Genomic DNA, 23800 nt, shown 5'->3' on the forward strand with positions numbered 1-23800 from the left:
AAATTAATTAATTAATCTTATATAATAATTAAGTTGACTTGAATTGGGTTGACCATCATGTGTGGATCCGACCCTAATTCCAACATCTCTCACTCACACGTGATGGGACAACTCTTTCAATTCCTTACATAAAACGACAAACTTCATACTTTACAAATAGACCGTGTGTACCTGTTAGGATAATATAACATCTTGATAAATAGAACTTAGAGTAAATATAGTATGCAATTTCCTAGATCATTTATCACATTACATCTCTTATTATCTCTTTTTGGTAATTTTGAGTTCATAATTATATTTACTCGTTTAGAAATATAATTGACAGATCAATAAACACAATTAATATGATAATTCCATAATGATCTTTTTCGTCACATGAATCTCTTAAGGTTAATCTAATTTGTTTTTCTAGAATTGTCCCTTTAGATTGAATCATTCATAATCCTTTAGTAGCAATCTAAGATAGCAAGCATTAAATTAACTCTTGAGAAACTGATTAGAGTCATGAGGGCACTTAGTTATTTTTATTCTTCAGGGCTTCACCAACACAAAGACGAGATAAAGTTTGTATTTCCCTATTTGGATACATTTGCATGCGTGGTATGAAACACGTATCATAGTATTATCTCCTTTTTCGATGGAGCGTATGTCTAAAACTTAATACAATGCTGATGATAGTTCAGACATCCTTATGTCTAACTTTGAGTTTTCATTCTACTCTGATGTATATATGTTAAAACTCACATCAGGCATTTAAGAAAAATAAATTTAATCCTTTATGATTAATATTTAGTATCATGTGCGACATTCGTGTTGTAAACTTTGAGCTCTCTGTTATCTCTTAAGATAATATTAAGTTTACAATTGTCTTATCTTCATTATTTATTAAGGTAATGAAGGTGATTGCTTGATGAAAAAGCCAATCAATTCTTTTATTTGTCCGACATACTTCTTTAAAAAATGTATAATACTATGTTCTAAACATAATAATAATAATAATAATAATAATAATAATAATAATATATATGAGAAAAATCAAACTATTATAAATAAAACTATTATATATAATTATACTTGAAAAAAAAATATATACATATCAATAAGTATATTCTTATTAACATCTACGTAGACCTAATGACTTGACGTGCCTATTAAAATTTTTTTTTACAATAGGTTTAGTAAAAGGACCAACTGTCATTTCATGCATACAAATATATTTCATTTTTATTTTTTTCTTTGCAACCATGTTTTGACGAAATTGTATTTAATATCTATGTGTTGTCTTTCTATGATATTTGGGATCCTTGATGTAGGCTATCGCTGCTTGACTATCACAATTGATGGTTATAGGTTCAACAACGTTGTTTGATACTCCTAACCGTTCTAAAAAATATTTTAGCCATACAGTTTCTTGTACAGCTGATGAAAATGCAACAAATTTGGCTTCCATTGTTGATAAATATATGCATGACTGCTTCTTGCTGCTCCATGATATATAGCTCCATTATTTAGTAAAAAAATACATCATGTGGTAGATTTTCTTTCATCTAAATATCCTCCCAATCAGCATTTATATATCCTTTAAGTTGTAGACTCTTTCCTTGGTAACATAGTGCATAATCTGATGTGCCTTTTAGATATCTTAGTATCCTTTTAACTGCAATCCGATGTCCATTAACTGGATTAGATTGATGTCTACTTAGTAGCCCAACACCATAGCAAATATCGAGTCTCGTACACATCATGGCGTGCATCAAACTCCCGACCGCATTAGCATAAGGAACTTTTCTCATTTGTTCTTTTTCTTCTAGAATTTTGGGACACATTTTTAGGTTTAAAGAATCAGTTTTGGAAATCGGAGTGTATATTGATTTACAATCTTGCATATTAAATCATTCAAGAATCTTTTTTATATATGGTTCTTGTGAAAGAGATAATAATTTCTTAGAATGATCTCTTGAAATCTTAACTTCAAGAATATATGCCGCTTCACCCATGTCTTTCATATCAAACGTAGTTGATAACCACTCTTTAATTTCTCTTATGTAATCTTTGTCACTTCCAACTATTAGTATGTCATCCACGTATAAAGACAATATTACAAATTTGTCTTTTGATTTTTTTGTGTAAACACAATGATCTTCATCAATCATTGTAAAATTATATGACATAATTTCATTATGAAAATGAAGACACCATTATCTAGAAGATTGTTTAAGGCCATAGATAGATCTCATAAGTTTACATATTTTTTGTTCTTAACCTTTTGTTATGAAACCTATAGGCTGTTCCATATAGATTTCTTCCATAAGTTCTCCATTAAAAAATGCAGTCTTGACATTCATTTGATGTAATTTTAGATCCAAGGTAGCCATAATAGACAAGATTAATCTTATAGAAGTGAATCTCACAATCGGAGAAAAATTTTCTTCATAATAAATTCCTTCTTGTTGTGTGTATCCTTTAGCCACAAGACGAGCTTTATACCTTTCGATACTTCCATCAGCCTTACATTTAATTTTGAGAACCCATTTATTCCTAATTGCTATGCGACTCTTTGGTAAATCAACTAATTCCCAAACATGATTTGATTTCATGGAATCCATTTTTTCTTCCATTGCTTTAATTCATTTTTCCTTAGCAAGGCATGTGAGAGCCTCCTTTACGTTTCTTGGCTCTTCCTCATCATCCCGAGTAACAATAAATGCTTCCCCTTCGATCTCAAAACGACGTCGGGGAATGTGAGGACGTCTTATACGTCGTGGTTGAGATTGAGAAATTGATTCATCAATGTCAATGTTACTCCCACTAGGACCAATAATGTTATTTGGACTCTCATTAGGTTGCATTTCAGTGGAAGGAGGAACTAATTCATCATCATTTGAAATACTCCCATTAGGAAAAGAATCCATTTAAGTTGTTACAGCGGAAGAATTTTGGTCCTCTATTTCATATAGAGACAAGTCTTGACTTATTTCTCCTTGTCTTGGAAATGCTGTCTCCAAAAAAGTTGAATCTCTTGATTCAATTTAAATAATTTGTCCATTATTTTCGCCAAGAAAAACATGCCCTTTTGAATTTTTGAATACCTTATAAAGATACATTTTCTTCACCTTGGACCTAATTTTTCATATTTATGAGAAGAATTATGAACAAATGCAGTACAACCCCTAAGGTTTAAGATCATTTAGATCAGGTTTCCTTTTCGTCCATAATTCATATGGAGTTGTTGGGACTGATTTAGAAGGAATCCAGTTAAGAATATACGTAGCAGTGAGCAAAGCATCGCCCTAAAATTAATGGCCAGATTTGCTTGTGCCATCATTTCAAGCAAGGTCCTATTTCTACGTTCCGCAAGCCCATTTTGTTGTGGAGTGTAAGGCATAGTTAATTGTCTTTGTATTATTTTTTCATCACATAATTGTTTGAAGATATCGGATAAATATTCACGATCTCGATCGGTTCATAAAGTTTTGATTTTTCTATCTAATTGATTTTCGACCAAGTTCATAAACTCGATAAAACAATTTATAGCCTCAGACTTATGAGAAATTAGATATATATAACCAAAACAAGTATAGTCATCGATAAAAGTGATGAAATAACTAGCATCATGTCTTGCTTTCACGTTCATTGGACCACAAATATCTGAGTGAATTAATTGTAAACGAGTGTCGGCTTTTAAGCCTTTTCCAAATGGTTTTCTGGCCATTTTTCCAGACAATATTCACAAGAAGACAAATTAATTTAATCTAATTGTCCAAATAATCCTTCTTTGAATAATATTTTCATTCTTTGTTGGCCAATGTGACCTAATCTAAAATACCAAACATTTACGTCTTTTTCAAAATTAAGGGAAGTCGCAACGTAGGAAAAACTATTATTATTATTATTAGAAGTATATTCAACATCTAGTACAATCAAACCATCTAAAATATAACCAATACCATACTTAACTTGTTGCAGGAACAATTCAACAATATCTCCACGAAATATTAATATGAAGCCTAACTTAAGTAATTTAACTACAGAAATCAAATTTCGACGTATTGAAGGAGCATCTAATACATCATGTAGGTATAGAGTTTTTCCACCGCGCATATCTACTTTGCATGTTCCAATCCCTTTTACTTCCACTTTAAAATTATCACCAATATAGATTCACTTAGCTCCTTGTGGATTTCGCCGAAATTCCACGAACGCATCTTTATCTTTAGCTATATGATCGGTTGCTCCTGAGGCTATGGTCATTAAAGGATTAGATTCAGATAAAAAAATAGAACTAGCAACATTAATGTTGTTTTTAAACGTAGAAAGGTCTTTTACCTTCTTCGAATGCTCAGTGCAATCACGAGCATAATGGCCCCTTTTGCCAAAGTTGAAACACTTAATCTTTGAATGTTCTTTTTTTTTTCTCTTTAGGAGCTTTCCCTTTTCCGTTTTGATTAGACTTAGTCTTCTTTGAGACGCGATCCTTCTCCTTCTTTTTATAGGATCCATTATACTTGCGGTTATGCCCTTTTCCATCTTTTGAGCCCGCATCAGCCATGTACACACCTGTATTAGCCTTATTCATTCCGAGACGCTCTTCTTCAAGATCTAGATGACGCATAGCGTCTTCTAAATTCTTAATATTCACATTGTGGGTGAGATGCATCTTCATATGTTCCCAATTCTATGGTAAGGATCAAATTATAGCTTGAACTTGTTGCTCATCGGTCAATACATGGCCCGCATCCCTAAGCTCGTTCACCATATTGGACATAACTCTTAGATGCTTGTGCATGTTGTGTTCAGGGTATTTTTTATAAGTATCAAACTTGATGGTAAGACCATTGAGTTTAGCAATGGAGGTTTTTCCAAACTTTTCTTTTAATGTCACCCATATGTCTTTAGCATTCTCATATTTTCAAAATTCTCTTATGATATCATCATCCATGCTATTTAGCATAGTAATCTCAGCAAGAGAGGTCTTCTTTTTTCATGTCTCATAGGCAGCATGGTCTTGGACATTTCAAGGACATTAAGAGCCTCTTGCTCTTCCAGGATGTATTGGATCTTCATACTCCAAATTTCATAATTATCACCATTTAACTTTTTACCTTCGTGAAGTTCAACAACAATATTTTTCACAACAGATATCATATCTTGTTCGCAAAATAAAATAAAATAGAATTATAAAAAGAATAGTCAGCAAAAAATGCCTAAATTTCATATATATATATATATCCATACTAAATAATAATTAAGCTACAACTTATTACTTTTATAGAATTCTGAAATCGAAAGTTCACTAGGTTCCCAATCATCTTCTAAAATTAAATAAAGAGCAATAAATTATATCATAACTAATTATTCATGGATACAATATGTAATAACATAATATTAAAATTAAATAAATATGACCATAGTCAAAATAAAATAGATAAGATTTAATAACGTAGCTAAATCTTCGAAACCGGCAGTGATCGAATTAAATCTTCATGAAGTTTTGGTTCAAGTTTGAAACTAATTTTTGGTAGTAATAGTTTCATTAAACTCTTTCTTGAATCATATTTCATGGATAATCCTATAGAAAAGTACATAATTTTTTTTGCAATCCAATTCACATTTTCACCAACAAAATTTTGAATCAAATGCTTGTAAGATCCAAAAGTTTCCAGACGATGTATCGTTTCTCATGTCATATCATGTATACCCTTGTGATTAGGGTTTGGTAAAGTACATTTAAAAGCCTTATATCTTTCTTCATCTTTTGCCAAATTTCCATATCATATTATTTCTTGAGTCTTTCCATTAATCTTGATTATATACTTCACTAAAAAATCGAGATCATCTAATTTTTCAGTAAAATTTATTGGAAAATCAACCAATTTATCAATCATTTGACCCACACGTGATTGTTTGTTCTTGGTAAAAACATCTTAACGGCATTTTACATATAAGCACCATGATGATAAAAAAAAAAAACTCGTTTGATATGTCTTGTTTGCAAAAAAAAAAACAGAGAGAAAAAAATTTTGGAAGAAGACAATTATTTATAAAATAAACAAGAGATTCCGTTAGAATATGAAAGTGACGTTAAAAAAAATTAACCGTCTGCAACAGTGCTTTTTCTTATTTAATCAAAATTGTATTATAATTATTTTAAAAAAAATAAGAAGCAAATATATATATATATTAACAAACAATTAATATATTAATATATGTATAATTAATCCACATAAAAAAATGACAGGGAAACAAATATTACCAGTCTCTGATGTCAATGTTAGATTTAATATATATCATATTTATCATAAGATCGATTTATTTGTTTCACAAGTCGATAATATAATCACGTTATAGACGAATTATATTATAAATTTACAGTCTAAGTGCGTATTTTGTTTGCGGAATAATTGCTCCAAAAATTCTCAATAATTTTCTAATAGAAATTATAGAATATATATTTAGAGTGATTTAGAGAAATGAGAATGAAGTGAGGATTATGGTGAATGGCCAGACTAGTTATAGTGAAATGGTACATTTTTACCAAAAAATGCTACAAATAATATCTGTTTACACAATAATAATTCATTTTTACCAAAAAATATATTCTAATAATCATATATTTTTACATAAAACTTTCTACGATATATATTTATACCAAAAAATATAATCATTCATAATATTTATATCATTTCATATTTTAATTAATTAATTAATTTTATATTATAATTAAATTGACTTCAATTGGATTGAACATCATGTATGAATCCCATCAGCCATTTGAATAAAGTGGCGCCCCAGATTTTGGGTCATTGACCAACAACTTGATCTAGAAGGGTATGCAAATTAAGTACTCCAGTTTTCTCTTTTGGAGCTTTTAAATACAATTTTTTTTTTATACTAAATACAGTTTATTATGATTTGCCATTATTTGTGAAATTTCTTTTCTAAAAAAAATTAATTAATTGGGACCTTGTTGACTTTATTGAAGCCTTCTACGCCTAAATGGTGAGCCCCGGTTAATTGATTCTTGTGGGTAGGTGACATTATATATAGTACTACAACTAAATAAATGGGAATTTCATTAAAATTAAATTTTGAAAGCTTATTGTTGCCGAAGAGAAATTTAAAACTACTTGTCAATTCCAAATTCCTTCAACGACGCTTTCATATTCAATGTCTGAGAGGGAAAGATATCCATATACATGCTTGCCATTTCCTTTTATTGGCAAACATTAATTACCTAAAAAAAAAGTAATATTGGATAAAGAAATTATTTTGAAAATAAGCATATGAAGAATTTACTGTTAATATTTTTAATTAAAGAGAAGAATAAGACAACATAATATTAATTGGCTTTTATATATATATATACATATATATATATAACCCAAATATAATTTATTTTCTATCTATTTTGCTTTGTTTCTTGATCGTGACTAATAGAGACATTTTGATTCTTTAAATTTCCACAAAGATGAAGAACCGTGTAAGAACGAGTTAATTGCTACATAAGAAGTCATCATTAACTGAAGAATGTTATTTAATTCTTTAGTATATGTTTCAGATTCAGTAATTAATTGCACAACTAGCAATTACATGATCGAATTACGTACATTTTGGGATTATACTTCTTGTCATAATCTACCAGCTCATGGAAAGATAGCCCACCCAAAATGTGACAACATCCGCGGAGCATGTTATTTTAATGCAGCTTCCGTTTTTGCTTGAACTTCTATACGGATATTTTATTAACTTCCGTCTTATAATTATTTTAAAACAAAAATAGTAATAATTAAATTATCAAAATGAATCAATGGACATGAATTAATTAAATAATTAAAAATATACTGTTCCTCGAAAAAAATGTATAATCAAATATCTTGCGTTGGAGTGAACTTTTTACGCAGTGAGATATGGTCACAGCCCGGTTGCGGTTCAAAATCGGGAATTCGCAGTTTTTAAATTTATGGAAATAAACTGAAATTGTAGTTTTTATTAAGTTGACGGTTCATGTTCTGTTTTAGACAGTTTCGATTTAGTTTCGATTTTTATGATTTTGAAAATCAGAATCATAATATAACCGTTAAAGTTTTAATAGTTTCAATTTATAAACCGGAACCGTATTAACATATTTGATTTGGTTTTGATCCGAATCGTTGCAATGTGATTTAGTGGCGTAGTTAGAATATAAAGTTTCGAATATTCAATACGATTAAACATAAATTGAGGACGTTCATTTTAATTATTTAGTGCCTATTTAAATAAATTTTATTAAATTAAAGGATTATTTTATAAGAAAAATAAAAGTTGAGTAAACAGCCCTCGTGACGATGTGCCTCCCCCATGATGTGATCTATCGCAGTCTATCAAAACTGCTAACTGTAGATTGAATTAGGTTAATGATGATAACGGGAATGAAGTGCCAGCAGAATGCGTCCATGTGCTCGTCAGTCAGCGAGCCATGCATCTTTCCATCATTACTCTTTCCCCAATAATCTCTAGTTTTTTTTTTTTTTTTTTTAATCTAATAATCTTTAGGTTTATGTGAGCGGTACCTTACATATATATATTTATGTAACCGAAATTATTTAATTTATTTTATGCAACCTGGTTTGAATTTCTGGTGCATACCTCTGTCCTCGTACGTGTATGACCAACTAACTGATTAACCGATAATGCTCCCTGCGAATTATTAAATTAAATAGATTTTAAATTTTTTTTTAGAGGTGGTGAGTTTCGACTTTCTCGATAGTAGATTTCATATATTAGATTGTATTAAAAAAATAAATAAATAGATGAATAACATAATTAATTAATAAAATCAATAAATTTAATTTTATGTAATAATAGGGGAATCCAAAAAAATAAATAAATAAAAATCGATCGATGCATAATGTAGTAAGTTACGTGATCAAATGAAGAATTTGAACTGTATCAAACCGAACCTAATTATCCAGATATATATAAGGGAACACAAGACCACCAGAGCCAATAAATTATGATGATTTTCTTGTTCATTCAAATAATAAGGAGAAAGTTTGGAGCTTTCTTCTTAATTAACAAAGGCCTATATATACTTATATAAATTATATATTTATAGTCAACAAAATAAAATGAATGACGTAGTCGATCGTTTGGATGATTTGAATTTTTAGAAACATATATTAGTTAATTGACGAATCATTGAAGGACACCTTACGTGATCGATTGAGCCGTTAATTTATCGAAATATTCATAATCTTTTTCATTACGAAAGAACACTTAACTTAAGGTTATTTCTTTGACTCATTAATTAATTCTATACAACTAGTGATCAAAATATCCATTAGTTCATTCAAGATGAAAGCGTCCTCTATGAGGTAAATTAAGCCGTAAAAAGGGAGCCAGGGAGGAGAAGCACGTCCGGTGTCAATTAATGTATATACCCTAACTTGTGCCGACAAAGAACAAAACAAATTACATCTTAATTAGAAAATTACGTATTAACTTCAGCAATTATTGTTTGATCAAATTTGTCTCATCTAACCCTAAAAAATGGTCTCATCTATATCTATTATATATTAATTTATTTTATTTAATTAGTTCTCGCCAGCAGTTGTAATATTTTAGATAATAAAGAGACATTTTTTAATTTGTTCAATTTGTTCTAATTGTAATTCAATTGCAAATTTTATTGTCAAATCAACATTCGATATATGACATTTTAATTAGGAATCAAGTTTGTGTTAAATTAGGATTTAAAAACATAATAAAATAATTAAACAAATTATTATGAATAAAAAAAAAATTCAATTCATAATTAATCTCCCTACCAAATCCAATTCCTAATTATATTAGAATTTGAAAAACACAATAAAATAATTAAACAAATTATTATAAAACAATTTAAAATAATCCAAAAATAATCATATGTCATATTAGTATATAAATTTTATATATTCCAAAAAATTTCATACTAAAAATTGCAATGGCTACGTGTTATAGTCAAACCAAAATTGCCGTACATAGGTGTTATAATCACGGTATAAATTCTTTTCTATAGTATAAAATACAGTATATGTTTATTACTCCTATCATATAATAATGATCATGAATCAGGATTTAACAAATCCATTCATGGAAGAATTCTAATACCGTTCTCAACTTCTATTAAAACAAAAAGTTTTTGGTGTCAGAAAATATATTGCTTTGTTCGTTCTTCATGCTTTTGATTTTTCTCAAATTTATGTTTCGGGATTTCAGGTACTTATCTTTAACTTATATGAAAATTTTACATATCCAAATCTAATTCGAAATTTTTCATTCCGATCAGTATTAAATTTACATATAAATTAGTATTCTTAATCATATGAGATTCTTATTTTTGGCTCGGAGTATATATATAGCTATATGCAACATACTAAATTCACACTCAAATGAACAAAAATTTTCGATACAATTTTCTTTTGCTAAGCTAGCTTTGTTTTATTTCAGAAAGAAGCTTTGGGTAAGGTTTTTTTTCGCTCATCAATACAACTATCAATATAACATTCTATTGTTATGTAATCAACGAAATTATATTGAAATAATTATCTTTTCAATCTTTTGATTATGATTTCTACTAAAATTCTACCAATTAATTATTCCTAATCATATACCAATTACTTATTCCTAATCATATGAGTTTTTTATTCTCTTTTATATTTGCTTTACGAGTATATATATATAGCTATATGCACCATACTAAATTCACGCCCGTAAGAACAAAAGTTTTCCATACGATTTTTTTTTACTAAGGTAGCTTTATTTTTATTTTTTTAAGAAAAAACTTTGGTAAGGGTTTTTTTTCCTCATCAATAAACCTACTAATTATTTAATTAATTAATTAATAGAAGATTCATTTTATTTTTATTGTGATTGATGGGTTTTTTTAATTAGTAGAAGCTTTATTTTGTTTTTATTGTGATCGGTTTTTTTTCCACCATAATAACATTCTATTGTTGTGTAATCAACGAAATTATATTGAAATAATTATCTTTTCGATCTTTTGATTATAGATCGTTTTATTATAGGATGACGTCAAAATCTTATGGACAATAGCGAGACTTTTTCAATTTTAAATTTGTTTCAATTTGTTCCAATTATAAATTCAATGGCAAATTTTATTGTCAAATCAAAATTCGACACATGGCGATCTATTGATGAATAGTAATTTGACACATGTATTTTAGAATTTGAGTTTAATTCGGGTTTAAATTTCAAGGATTATTTTTTTCCTATTTTAATTAGGAAATCAAAACACAATAAAAATATAATGATTCCTAATAAAATTTCTATCAATTATTTTCTTCTAATAAAAAAATTTATTCCTAATCAATTTTCTATCTATTATTTAAAAAATTATTCCTAATAAAATTATAATATACTATATATATTTTTTTAATTTTCTTATTAAACAATTTTTGCTAATTAAAATTCGTTATATTCTTTTTTTCTAATACTAATTAAAATGAGTATGTATTCTTTTTTCCTATTCAAATGTGCATATTATTAAAAAAATTAATTCTAATCAAATTACAATATATATTATTTTCTAATTTTTTTTATTAAGCTATTATTCTTAATAAAATTGACTATATATTTTTTCTATTTTTAATTAAAATGGACATATCTTATTTTTCAAACAATTAATAATTTTTTTAATTAAAATTCATTATATTTTTTATTTATTTATAATTAAAATAGACATATCTTCTTTTTTCCTATTTCTAATCATAGTATAATATATATTATTTTCTTTCTAACTTTTATTAAACTATTATTCCTAATAAAAATCCACTATACTTTTCTCTATTCTTAATTAAAATGAGCATATCTTATATTTCAAACAATAGGAAAAACTGAATTGATTAGATGCAATTATAAATTTTATTATCAAATCGAATCTTAATATGTAATTTTTACTTTTTGCTACGTTTATTATTTTTGAAAACAAAATAAAATTTTGATTCTAATAGGATCGTAGATTTTGAAATAAAATCAAAATAATTATAATTGATATAAAGTTTAAATAATTTCCTTTTCATATAAGATTCGACATATATTTAATAATATTTAATACAAATAATTATTATATGATATATTTAAATTATTAATTTTCATAAGATATGGATTTTCCGTCCAACGGACGGGCCCATTGACTAGTTTTATAGACAATAGAGAGATTTTTTTTCAATTTGTTCCAATTACAATTCAATTGCAAATCTTATTGTCAAATCAATATCCGACACATGGCTTTTTAATTAGGAATCAAGTTTGTGTTGAATTAGTATTTAAAAACACAATAAATAAAATAATTAAACAAACTATTATGAATAGAAGACAAATCCAATTCCTAATTAATCTCCCTATCAAATCCGATTCCTAACTATATTAGGATTTCAAAAACACAATAAAATAATTAAACAATGGGATTTTATTCCTAATAGAAGACAAATTCAATTCCTAATTAATCTCCCTATCAAATCCGATTCCTAACTATATTAGGATTTCAAAAACACTATAAAATAATTGAACAAACCAATTTTTTTTTTTGGGATTTTAGACATAATTAATTAGTAAATATAATGAATTCACGCCATCTACTATATGTAGTATATATATTGTATTCTGTTTCACATTGTTGTCATACATTCATAAATATTATTCTCTATATTCTACAACATAAAAATCTTTTTTTTAATATATTTTTGTTTTAAGATAAAAATTTTATTTTTTATAATGTTTCAATGAATTATAGTTTAATTATTATGAAATAAGATCACAATTAAATATATTTATATCTTCATATATATGACAACTATCTAGACATAATCATGTAATATTACACATTAATTACATTTCTTATTCTTATTCTTATAATATTACAATATATAATATCTCATGTTTAAAGTTTCAACTTCTCTATTAAATTTAATAATTAATTTATATTCTCCATTTTGACTGATTTTTTGTAATATTACGAATATATTATAGCTTCCTAATTAATCTCTCCAAATCCAATTCCTAACTATTATATATATATTGAATTAGTATTCCTAATCATATGAGATTCTCATTTTTTGTTCGTTTTGTTTTAGGAGTATATATATAACTATATGCAACATACTAAATTCACATGCGTACGAACAAAAATTTTCGGTACGATTTTCTTTTGCTAAGTTAGCTTTGTTTTATTTCAAAAAGAAGTTTCGGGTAAGGGTTTTTTTTTCTCATGAATACAACTATCAATATAGCATTCGATTGTTGTGTAATCAACGAAATGATATTGAAATAATTATCTTTTCAATCTTTTGATTATAGATAGTTTTATTGTAGGATGGCGTCAAAATATTCTCAAATCGATGATGTTTGTCCCGGACGTATTGATTGGAAGATTAAGGCTCGCGTCTTAAATCTTTGGACAATACCAAATTTCCGTAGCCGTATAGGAGATGGAAGTAGAGATGATTTTGCTTGATGATAAGGTTTTTTTTATCCTTAGAATATTTATGATGTTGAATTTTTAGAATTTTTTGTTTTTTAATGTATCTAATAAATTTATCTTTTATAAAATATATTTTATTGTGTGTGTAGCATGGCCGCATTCAAGCAACAATAAAAAAAGATCTTCTTGCAACATATAGACAACAAATAAGTGAAGGAAAAGTATATACCTTCCAAAAAATTTTCGTCTCTGAACCTACCAACAAACTTAAAACTACTAGAAATCAATACAAATTGTTCTTCATGAAAAATACCATGGTCGAAAAGATTTCGGATGAAGGGATTTCAAAATTTGCTTTTAATTTTGTGAGTTTTGATTCAATTTTAAATAAGGAGAATGAATTGTTTATGTTTGCTAAGTTTACTTTTAACTTTTATATTTAATTTTCTTTATTTTTTTTAGTATAATCGTATAGATCTCTTAAAAATACAGATGTTATTGGGCATGTCGTGGAGAATGAAAAAATAAGGGAAATAGTCGAGCCAGACAAGATAATGAAATTGATTACCTTTGTTCTAGAGGATATGGAGTAAGTTTTTTTCTATCATTATTTAGGATATAAATTTAATTATGTCATTGATCTAATTTTGTTTTATTTATTATGACTTTTTATTTAAATGCTTATTTTTTCCATATGTTCAAGGATAAAGAGTATTAATTGCATTTTGTTGGATGCTTTTGCCAAAAAATTAAATGAAACTATATTGGATGCTACAACTTTAAAGAAATCAATAGTTGTTCTTTTACAATCGGTTGTTACGAATACTTTTAATAGTAAGTTCATCAATTTTCTGTATTAATTTTTTTTTAAAAAATCTCATAATATAATGTATACCATAATAAATTTTAAATAATTTTAAATTGCAGAAATTCTTGGAATAAGTAATAATTTTTAAGGAACAAAGATCTTCGTCAACCCGAATCTACCTGAAGATGTCGAATATAGCCAAAAGTAATTATTTTATACCATAGATTGATTTTAATTTACACTAGATATTTTTTTTACGATTTTACCTACTGATTATATGGTGTATTTTAGACTTAATGATATAGGCTCCTACGCACAAATTATAACTCAACTATCGGGACCAATTTCGATGTCGGATGAATTCCTCCTTACGAAAAGAATCATAGTTAAAGAACAATCTATATCTCCAGAGGTACTAATAATTTCATAGCCTTAATTAGTAGTTATTTATTTGGAGAATTTATTATAATCAAACCTATCAAGAAAAGTAAAATATTCAAAATTCTATTGCAGGTGGGACTTTTTACAATGCTTACACGAATAATCGAAGTCGAGTCCATCGAGAACTGGTATTATGAAGGATGTACCATGTGCAATAAAAAAGTTGAAAAGAATGGGCCAAAATGATGGTGTCCAAAGTGTCAAGACCTGGTGACCGTTGAGCCAAAGTAAGATATCGAAAATCCATATTCGTAAATTCATCCGTTTATGCTAATAGTAATGTTATTTTTTTAGCCTTATATTTTTTTAATTAATTGGTTATATTGCTGACTCTAAGCCATATCACCAAATTTAAGGACAAAGCGATATAAATTTAACAGCATTCTATATGGGCTCTAAATAAAGTGCCAACTCCGATCCGCTAATGCATATTCCAACACAAGTCAATTATTTATCATGGTTTTTTTTTCCAGATTTAAGATGCAAGTGAGAGTCCGTGATCGTATTGGAGCAACATCATTAATGCTATTTGATCGGATGGTGAAATTGTTGATCAGCAAATCTGCAACGGACCTTATAAATCCATCAAACAAGGTTGAAAATAAATTGAAGTTATATTTATATTTCTATTTAAACGTATTTGTAAACCATCTTATCTATTTTTTGATCATCATTAGAAAAAATCAAATAAAAATCTCTTAGCAGAATTTGAGGAAATTTGAAATTACCGAGGAGGATCTATTCTCGGATTGGGATGTAACTTATACCGTTAAGCGAGTGACATCAGACGAGGGTTTCATTAAACAGTTCGAGTAAATTTTTTCACATTTACCTTACACATATATATAATATTATAGTTGGGGCTCCCTTATTTATCACCCATATTTTTAACATAAAAGCTTGAATTTTTTTTCCTTCTAGACTTCTACGAAAGAAGAAGAAGAAGAAGATGTTGATGCGGATTTGGAGGTATAAACACTATCGATTGAATCTTTAGTTATAAGGCGCTTTTTTATTCCTAAAATATACACATATATAATGAACTTAATTTTTTAAAATTGGTATGATAGGATACCAATCGAGAAGATAGCGACATGACTCCGACAATTGACAAATCCAACAAAAGAAAAAGAACAATGTATATTCATCTGATGACAAGGATGATACGGGAGAAAAACCAAGCAAAGTCCGTCCCAAATTGATTAGAGTTAAAGTTGAGAAAGAAGATTAGCATCGATGAACCAAGCAAACAATTCTAGATTTCGTTAAGATTTTTTATTTTTTTCTAATTAATCTTAATGCTCATCTGGATAGTCTTACTTAAACATTCGTTTTCGTATTTATATTTTGATGATTATCGAACTTTTAAAATATAAATTATGCTATGATAATTATATATAACATCCGTTTAAATAGTTTCTGAAGGAAAATGCCCTCTCATCAACCGAACGGACCCCTGACTAGATTTTAGGTAAAATATATTTAAATTTTTATTTTTTGGTACATAATATTTTTTAGATTTATCTTTCTATTCGATGAATCCATTAATTTTGATTTGTCAAACTTTTAATTTGTATTCATATTGGGACTTGCTTAATTAGCATAACTTTTCCCCTAGCTAGGATTGATCAGAACACTACGTACAGACAATTAAACTTATTTATGCATGTAGACCGAAAAAAGAGTAGCATGTCCAAATTGGCGGCCTGGCCGGTTTTCTCTTTTTTATTTTGATAAGTACAGTCATTTATATCTAATATAATATATATAATAATAATAATAATATAAAAAATCGTTTCGAAATAATGAACATCATAATCGTCTAGACGAGTCAGGCAGATAAAACGCGTAGAACCAATAAAATTGCTTAAATATTATTGTAATTTGTACGTACATTTTTTTTTTCCTTTAAAATTTTTCCTTTTGAAGTCGGTAGCACTTTAGGAAAATGTGAAGCAAACAACCACTCAAAAGCTATTTTTAAACTTAATTTGATTGCATTAATTATGTTTCTATTTTCCTAATTAAAAGAACTGGCATACTTCCATGATATGAGAACCAATGTGAGCAATGACCCTAGAAAAATTAGGGATTTATTAACTTTTTTTACCTTCCATTTTATCAAAACCTCGCCTTGATTTGGATTATGATTGACATTTTAAAATATCTTCTCAAAGTTCGATTTGCTACGATTTTTTTCTGTTTTATATAATTAGTTTTTAACTTTTAGGGAAAAATACTCAGGAAAAAATCTTTTAAAATTAATGCCTTCTCGTTGTCTTTTATCTTTAATTTTTATTTTTTTATAATTTTTGGAAACTCTTATTTTATTTTATTTTATTTTATTTTTGAAGTAATTTTTTTGGAAACTCTTATTATCTTTAATGTTAATACCTTCGCTATTTTATTCAGTCTAAAAGTCAACACACGCTCACATTCTCTCTTTATAATAAGCTTCAGTACACTCTAATAACTCCATAAACTAACACACATAGCAAGTTGTCTAAGAGGTGAGAGTAATACAGGAAGCCAATTAACAATGGTGTTCGCCGGAGGAGATACCGGTGGCCGTGCCAGTGCCGATTTAGGGATGCTGACTGTCCGAGTCATCAAGGGCCGGTGGTTCATGGTATTTGCATCGTTCCTAATTATGTCCGCAGCAGGTGCTACTTACATGTTTGGTCTATATTCCGGCGACATAAAAGAGGCGTTAGGATATGACCAAACTACCCTCAACCTCCTCAGTTTCTTCAAAGACTTGGGAGCCAATGTCGGAGTCCTCGCCGGTCTAATCAACGAAGTAACGCCGCCGTGGGTGGTGTTAGCCATGGGAGGAGTCTTAAACTTTTTTGGCTATTTCATGATCTGGCTAGCCGTTACAAAAAAAATCACAAACACAAAAGTTTGGCAGATGTGTTTATATATTTGCATCGGAGCTAACTCTCAAACTTTTGCCAATACCGGATCTCTAGTCACGTGCGTCAAGAACTTCCCGGAGAGCCGCGGCGCCGTTTTGGGGATCTTAAAGGGTTACGTCGGCTTAAGTGGGGCCATCATTACTCAGCTGTACCATGCTTTCTACGGTACCGACTCCAAAGCCTTGATATTGCTCATCGGATGGTTTCCGGCAGCCATTTCTTTTGCTTTCTTAAGGACGATTCGGATCATGAAAGTTTGTAGACAGCCTAATGAATTGAAAGTTTTCTATAATTTTCTCTACATTTCACTCGGGCTTGCGAGTTTTCTGATGATCATAATCATAGTGGAGAAGAATCTGACATTTACTCAAACCGAGTATGGTGGTAGTGCGGCCATGGTAATTTTCTTATTATTCTTACCACTCCTTGTTGTTGTTATTGAAGAATATAAGCTCTTGAATTCAAAACTTAAAGAGTTAGATCAAAACCCAGTTAAAATCGTCTCAAGCAACAGCCAAGAGGAAAATGATCACTCCAAGAAAATCCAATCTAATTACGAAAAGACCTCTGTAATTTCTGAAACAGAGGAACAACAGAGTAACGTTTCTTGCTGGAAAACCGCTTTCCGGCCACCGAATAGAGGTGAAGACTACACGATCCTCCAAGCTTTATTCAGCATAGACATGCTAGTCCTCTTCTTAGCGACAATCTGTGGCGTCGGAGGCACGTTAACGGCTATCGACAACTTGGGCCAAATTGGATCTTCATTAGGATACCCTAAGCAAAGCATAAGCACATTTGTTTCATTAGTGAGTATTTGGAATTACTTGGGTCGGGTCACCTCCGGTTTCGGCTCGGAAATCGTCCTAGTCAAGTACAAATTCCCACGTCCTCTAATGTTAACCCTAATCCTTGCGTTATCTTGCGTCGGCCACCTCCTAATCGCGTTTAATGTTCCCGGAGGACTCTACGTGGCATCGGTGATCATCGGATTTTGCTTCGGAGCACAATGGCCTTTACTCTTCGCGATAATATCGGAAATTTTCGGGCTGAAATACTACTCGACTTTGTATAATTTCGGGTCAGTAGCAAGTCCAATCGGGTCGTATTTGCTAAATGTGAGAGTGACTGGTTATCTCTATGATGAAGAAGCTAAGAGACAAATGGCTGCTTTAGGGCGGACAAGACAGCATGGCGAAGATTTGGATTGTACAGGAGTTAACTGTTTTAAATTGTCTTTCATTATAATCACAGCGGCTACTGTGTTTGGTACTTTTGTTTCACTAATATTAGTGATCAGAACTAGGAAATTCTATCAAAGTGATATTTACAAGAAATTCCGGGAGGAGGCCAAGGCCGCGGAGATACAAATGGCGGCGGATAGTGGATCTTCCGCCGTGAATGGAGGAGGTGGTCAAGGTTTAATTTCTTCTACAGCAAGTAAAGAATCTGACAAATGAAGGACGGACACGAATTTTTAGTGTAGATCATGTATACCAATTACTAATTAACAGTTGTATGAATGAATTTATATATAATGGGTCTTGTATTGTATCATAAACATAATATATAGTTTCAATACTATATGATATTTGGTGCTCCAGAACATGGTGAAATGTATATTTTTCGGTCAACTCTAGAGATTCTCCCAATTTAAAATCTAAAATCCTTTTATTACAAGAGGTTAAGTCTTGGATTTTCTAATCGGCACGATATCTCGTTTCACTCGATTAGTCTTGTTTGTTTCTCGATGATTATAATTTAAAATTGCTAGTAGAAATATTATAAATTTCCCTCTCTTCCGTGATCGAGATAGCTTGGATTTGTGATCAAAACTTCTTTATTCTGTATTATTAATGTAATTAGAAATAATCAACTTTGACTTCCTGTATTAACTAAAGCTACTTGAACATGTAATTAATGAAAGCTCTGTTATTGAAACAGTGTGGTAGAGGAGAGTAACGTTTCTTTTTGGAATCTCCGTTCAGGTCCAAATCGTTATTTAAGATAGATAGTATACACTAGCTGATAGATATTTGTGGTAAAACTTACTTCCTGCGTGAGTATTAGACAACTAACAATCAATAAAAAACAAACATATAATCATTTTAAATTTTTTATCTTTTATTTTTACAAACGTATTTGACGTTGAGTTTTTTTTATGACATGTTTGTTAATAATTTAATATAATAATATAAAATAATAAAAATATAATATATACTTTTTAATATTCTATATTTTAAGATGGTTCGGTGAGTCTTTAGAAAAAAATATTATAAAATTTATTAAACAATTTTTTTCATAAAATTTGTCATATAAAAATATAATATATGTTATTAAAAAAAATTCCCATAAACTTGTCTCCTTCGTGCAGGAGTCCTACAACTAATTAACGATTAATAAAAAGTTGATATGCAATAATTATTATTATTTTTACTTTTACAGTCATGAATGTGTGTTTATTGTATTTTTTTTATATATTTTTCGACTAAAAGTTTATCAATCTAACTTACGATATATTATTTTTATCCATTTTATTTTTTTAATTTTTTTTGAAATTTAAAAAAAATGGATATTTAAAAAAGGAAATAGAGCATATAAATATAAAAATATATTCTAATATAACTTTTATGTGTCCCTCATATATAGAAAAATACCTTGACCATTAAGACTTAATGTATTATTGACCATTAGTTGTTAGGACTCTCAATAATGTGAAAAATAATTCATTGTCTCTTTAACAATAGCATTTTACTATTTCCATCGATTAAAAATTAATATTAAGAATTTCGGCCACATCGACGCAATCAAATGTTATAAAAGTCCATTTTAATTTTATTTGGACCAAGTACCGAGCGATCCGGGCGAATAACCTCACACATAAATAATACTCCCTCTGTCTACTAATAATAGACGTTTTGGTCAAGTACACTAATATCAATATCATTGTTTTCGAGATAAAATTTATCTTCATTTTACTGTTTTATCCTTTCTATTTATATTTAAATAATATTCTTTCATTTTTTTTTTCATAGTGAAAAGAAAGAGAAAAGGGTAAATATATAAAAATTACATTGAAATTCTCAAAACGTCATCTATTTGAAGACAAAAAAATTCTCTCAAAACGTCATCTATTTGTATACGGAGGAAGTAATATTTAAAAAGATTTTTCTTTTTGATAATAAAAGTATTTATTTTTGGTTCTCTATTTAGATTTATCTTTATAAAATTTTGCTTTTTCATCTAATTCTTGTATTAGTACAAACTTTTTGTTTTTTCCTTTTTCCTAGGATAGAAGGATATTGTCAAAAAATAGGATAGTAGGACATTTGTCAGCACTCAGCTGATATACTTAAAAAGTTTTTATGTATGTAGACTGAATGACCGGTAAGAGGAGTAGCGTGTCGAAATTGGCGGCCTGGTTTTCTCATCCCTTTTCTCTTCTTTAATAAGTATATACGTATATATATATACTACTTCCGTATACAAATTTTTATATATAATTTATATTGAAAATTTTGTATTTATTTTAGACAAAAAAATATATATTAATTTTTTTTTTCGGAAATAAATAAAACATCATCCTATATAGTATAACGAATTTCTCCATAATTAGATTTGAATAGAATTATTCATTCGAAATGATCGGAGGTCTCGGATCAATTAGGAATGAAAAAGTTTATTGTTGGACTTTATCCTACATACAATTTAATATATTTATTATTTCCTACTATTTAATATTCAAAATTTTTATTTATTTATTTATTTCCTACTATTTAATATTCAAATTTTTTTTTTCCATTGTTTTGATCCGAAGCCTCCGATCAAGGATATAAAATGTAGAACTGAAAAAATCATATATCCTATTATGTTTCGTCATTATCCATGTATTTTATTTCTTTCTCTTTTTCCTTTACAACACTTAATCCACCAACCACACAAAATCATTTTTTTAAATATTACTGTATTTATTTATTTGGATTAAAAAATAAATCCATTATCTATTTATTAATTTATTTTGATGTTAAAACCTTAAATTTCACTCTAGGGTCAACATCTCACATTTTCTCTTATTATAAATAAGCTAATTCACACTCCCATAGTTCCATAAACTGACACAAGTTGTTGTCTAAAAAGGCTTATAACTGCCATAGAGTGAGTGAGAGTCATACAGAGAGCAAAGTAATTAACAATGGTGTTCTCTAGGGGAGCAGCCGGTTTAGGGATGCTGACGGTGCAAGTCATCAAGAGCCGATGGTTCATGGTGTTTGCATCCCTCCTAATTATGGCCGCGGCCGGTGCTAGTTACATGTTCGGTATGTATTCCGAAGACATAAAAAAGGCCTTAGGATATGACCAAAGTACCCTCAACCTCCTAGGTTTCTTCAAAGATTTCGGAGGGAATGTTGGAGTCATCTCCGGTCTAATCAATGAAGTAACGGAGCCGTGGGTGGTGTTAGCCATCGGAGCAGTATTGAACTTTTTCGGCTACTTGATGATCTGGTTAGCCGTTACAAAGAAAATCCCACACCCAAAAGTTTGGCACATGTGTGCATATATTTGCATCGGTGCTAACTCTCAGACTTTTGCAAATACCGGATCTTTAGTCACCTGTGTCAAGAACTTTCCGGAGAGCCGTGGAGTCGTGCTTGGGATCTTAAAGGGTTATGTAGGATTAAGTGCGGCCATCATTACTCAGATGTACCATGCATTTTACGGGGAAGATGCCAAAGCCTTGATTCTGTTCATCGGATGGTTTCCGGCAGCCATTTCTTTTGCCTTCTTGGCTACGATTCGGGTCGTGAAAGTATCTCGACATCCAAATGAATTGAAAGTCTTCTATCATTTCCTCTACATTGCACTCGGGCTAGCGGGTTTTCTTATGATCGTAATCATAGTAGATAAGACTATGATCACATTTAATCATAACGAGTACATTGGCAGTGCATCCATATTAATCATCTTCTTGTTCTTGCCACTCCTTGTTGTTGTTATGGAAGAATATAAGCTTTTGAAAGCCAAGCTTAAGGAATTAGATCAAAACGGATCAGTTCAAGTAGTCACCAACAACCCGGATTCCAACAAAGTCGCAACCGCTGTTCCTGAATCAGACGAACCGACTGTTTCTTGCTGGAGAACCGCTTTCAAGCCACCTCCTCGTGGTGAGGACTATACAATTCTTCAAGCTGTGTGTAGCATAGACATGTTAGTCCTCCTCGCTGTGACAATTTGCGGTGTGGGCGGCACATTGACGGCTATCGACAACATGGGTCAGATCGGACATGCTTTAGGATATCCTAAGAAAAGCATAAGCACATTCGTTTCCTTAGTGAGTATTTGGAATTTCTTGGGTCGGGTCGCCTCGGGTTTCGGGTCAGAAATCCTCCTAACCAAGTACAAAGTCCCTCGCACTCTAATGTTTACGGTAATCCTAGTGGTAACTTGCGTAGGTTACGTCCTAATCGCATTTAATGTTCCTGGAGGCCTCTACGTGGCGTCGGTGATTATCGGTTTTTGCTTTGGAGCACAATGGCCTATACTTTTTGCCATAATATCAGAGCTATTCGGGCTGAAATACTACGCGACATTGTATAATTTTGGGTCGGTGGCAAGTCCTATCGGGTCGTATGTGTTTAATGTGAAAGTGACCGGTTTTCTCTATGATAAAGAGGCTCACAAGCAAATGGCTGCATTAGGCCTCACAAGGAAACATGGTGAAGACTTAACTTGCAATGGTACTCATTGCTTTAGGATGTCCTTTCTTATAATCACTGCAGCTACTCTGTTTGGTGCCGCTGTTTCACTAATTTTAGTGTGGAGAACTAAAAAGTTCTACCAGAGTGATATTTACAAGAAGTTCCGGGAGAATCCTACGCCGGCCGTCGAGACGGAAATGCCTGCCCCGAACAACACAAATGCAACAAGAACATGATTTTTCTTTTTTAGACGATTAATTTAAAATAGTTAAAATTTCCATTTCTTTCGTGATCGAGATAGCTTGGATTAATTAGAAATGAAGTCATAGTTTTATCAAATTTTTCTATTTTTGGGAATAACTTTGGATACAAGGAATCATTAAATGTTATATAAAAGCCCAATATTTATTTATCTGGTCCAAGTAGCGAACGGGCCGTGCGAATTCATTTTCTCAAACGACATCGTTTTTTGGTGTCG

At 29.8% G+C, this 23800-nt stretch overlaps 3 protein-coding genes across 3 annotated transcripts; all 3 read left to right on the forward strand.

Moving 5' to 3' along the window:
* The first annotated feature begins 13466 nt into the window (after window positions 1-13466).
* On the forward strand, window positions 13467-15910 carry LOC139883107 (uncharacterized). Its single transcript, XM_071867326.1, has 8 exons — window positions 13467-13499; window positions 13609-13868; window positions 13935-14048; window positions 14559-14679; window positions 14781-14857; window positions 15182-15302; window positions 15630-15677; window positions 15779-15910. The coding sequence occupies exons 1-8, from the start codon at window positions 13467-13469 to the stop codon at window positions 15908-15910; spliced, it is 906 nt and encodes a 301-aa protein (XP_071723427.1).
* A 1337-nt stretch (window positions 15911-17247) lies between these two features.
* Window positions 17248-19086, forward strand: LOC139883108 (protein NUCLEAR FUSION DEFECTIVE 4-like). The gene has a single exon (XM_071867327.1). It carries the CDS (start codon window positions 17248-17250, stop codon window positions 19084-19086), a length of 1839 nt encoding a protein of 612 aa, XP_071723428.1.
* A 2732-nt stretch (window positions 19087-21818) lies between these two features.
* LOC139883109 (probable transporter MCH1) lies at window positions 21819-23558 on the forward strand. Its single transcript, XM_071867328.1, has 2 exons — window positions 21819-22648; window positions 22763-23558. Exons 1-2 carry the CDS (start codon window positions 21819-21821, stop codon window positions 23556-23558), a joined length of 1626 nt encoding a protein of 541 aa, XP_071723429.1.
* Window positions 23559-23800: the final 242 nt, after the last annotated feature.

This window comes from Rutidosis leptorrhynchoides, unplaced genomic scaffold (assembly GCF_046630445.1).
Source record: "Rutidosis leptorrhynchoides isolate AG116_Rl617_1_P2 unplaced genomic scaffold, CSIRO_AGI_Rlap_v1 contig355, whole genome shotgun sequence".
Lineage (NCBI taxonomy): Eukaryota > Viridiplantae > Streptophyta > Magnoliopsida > Asterales > Asteraceae > Rutidosis > Rutidosis leptorrhynchoides.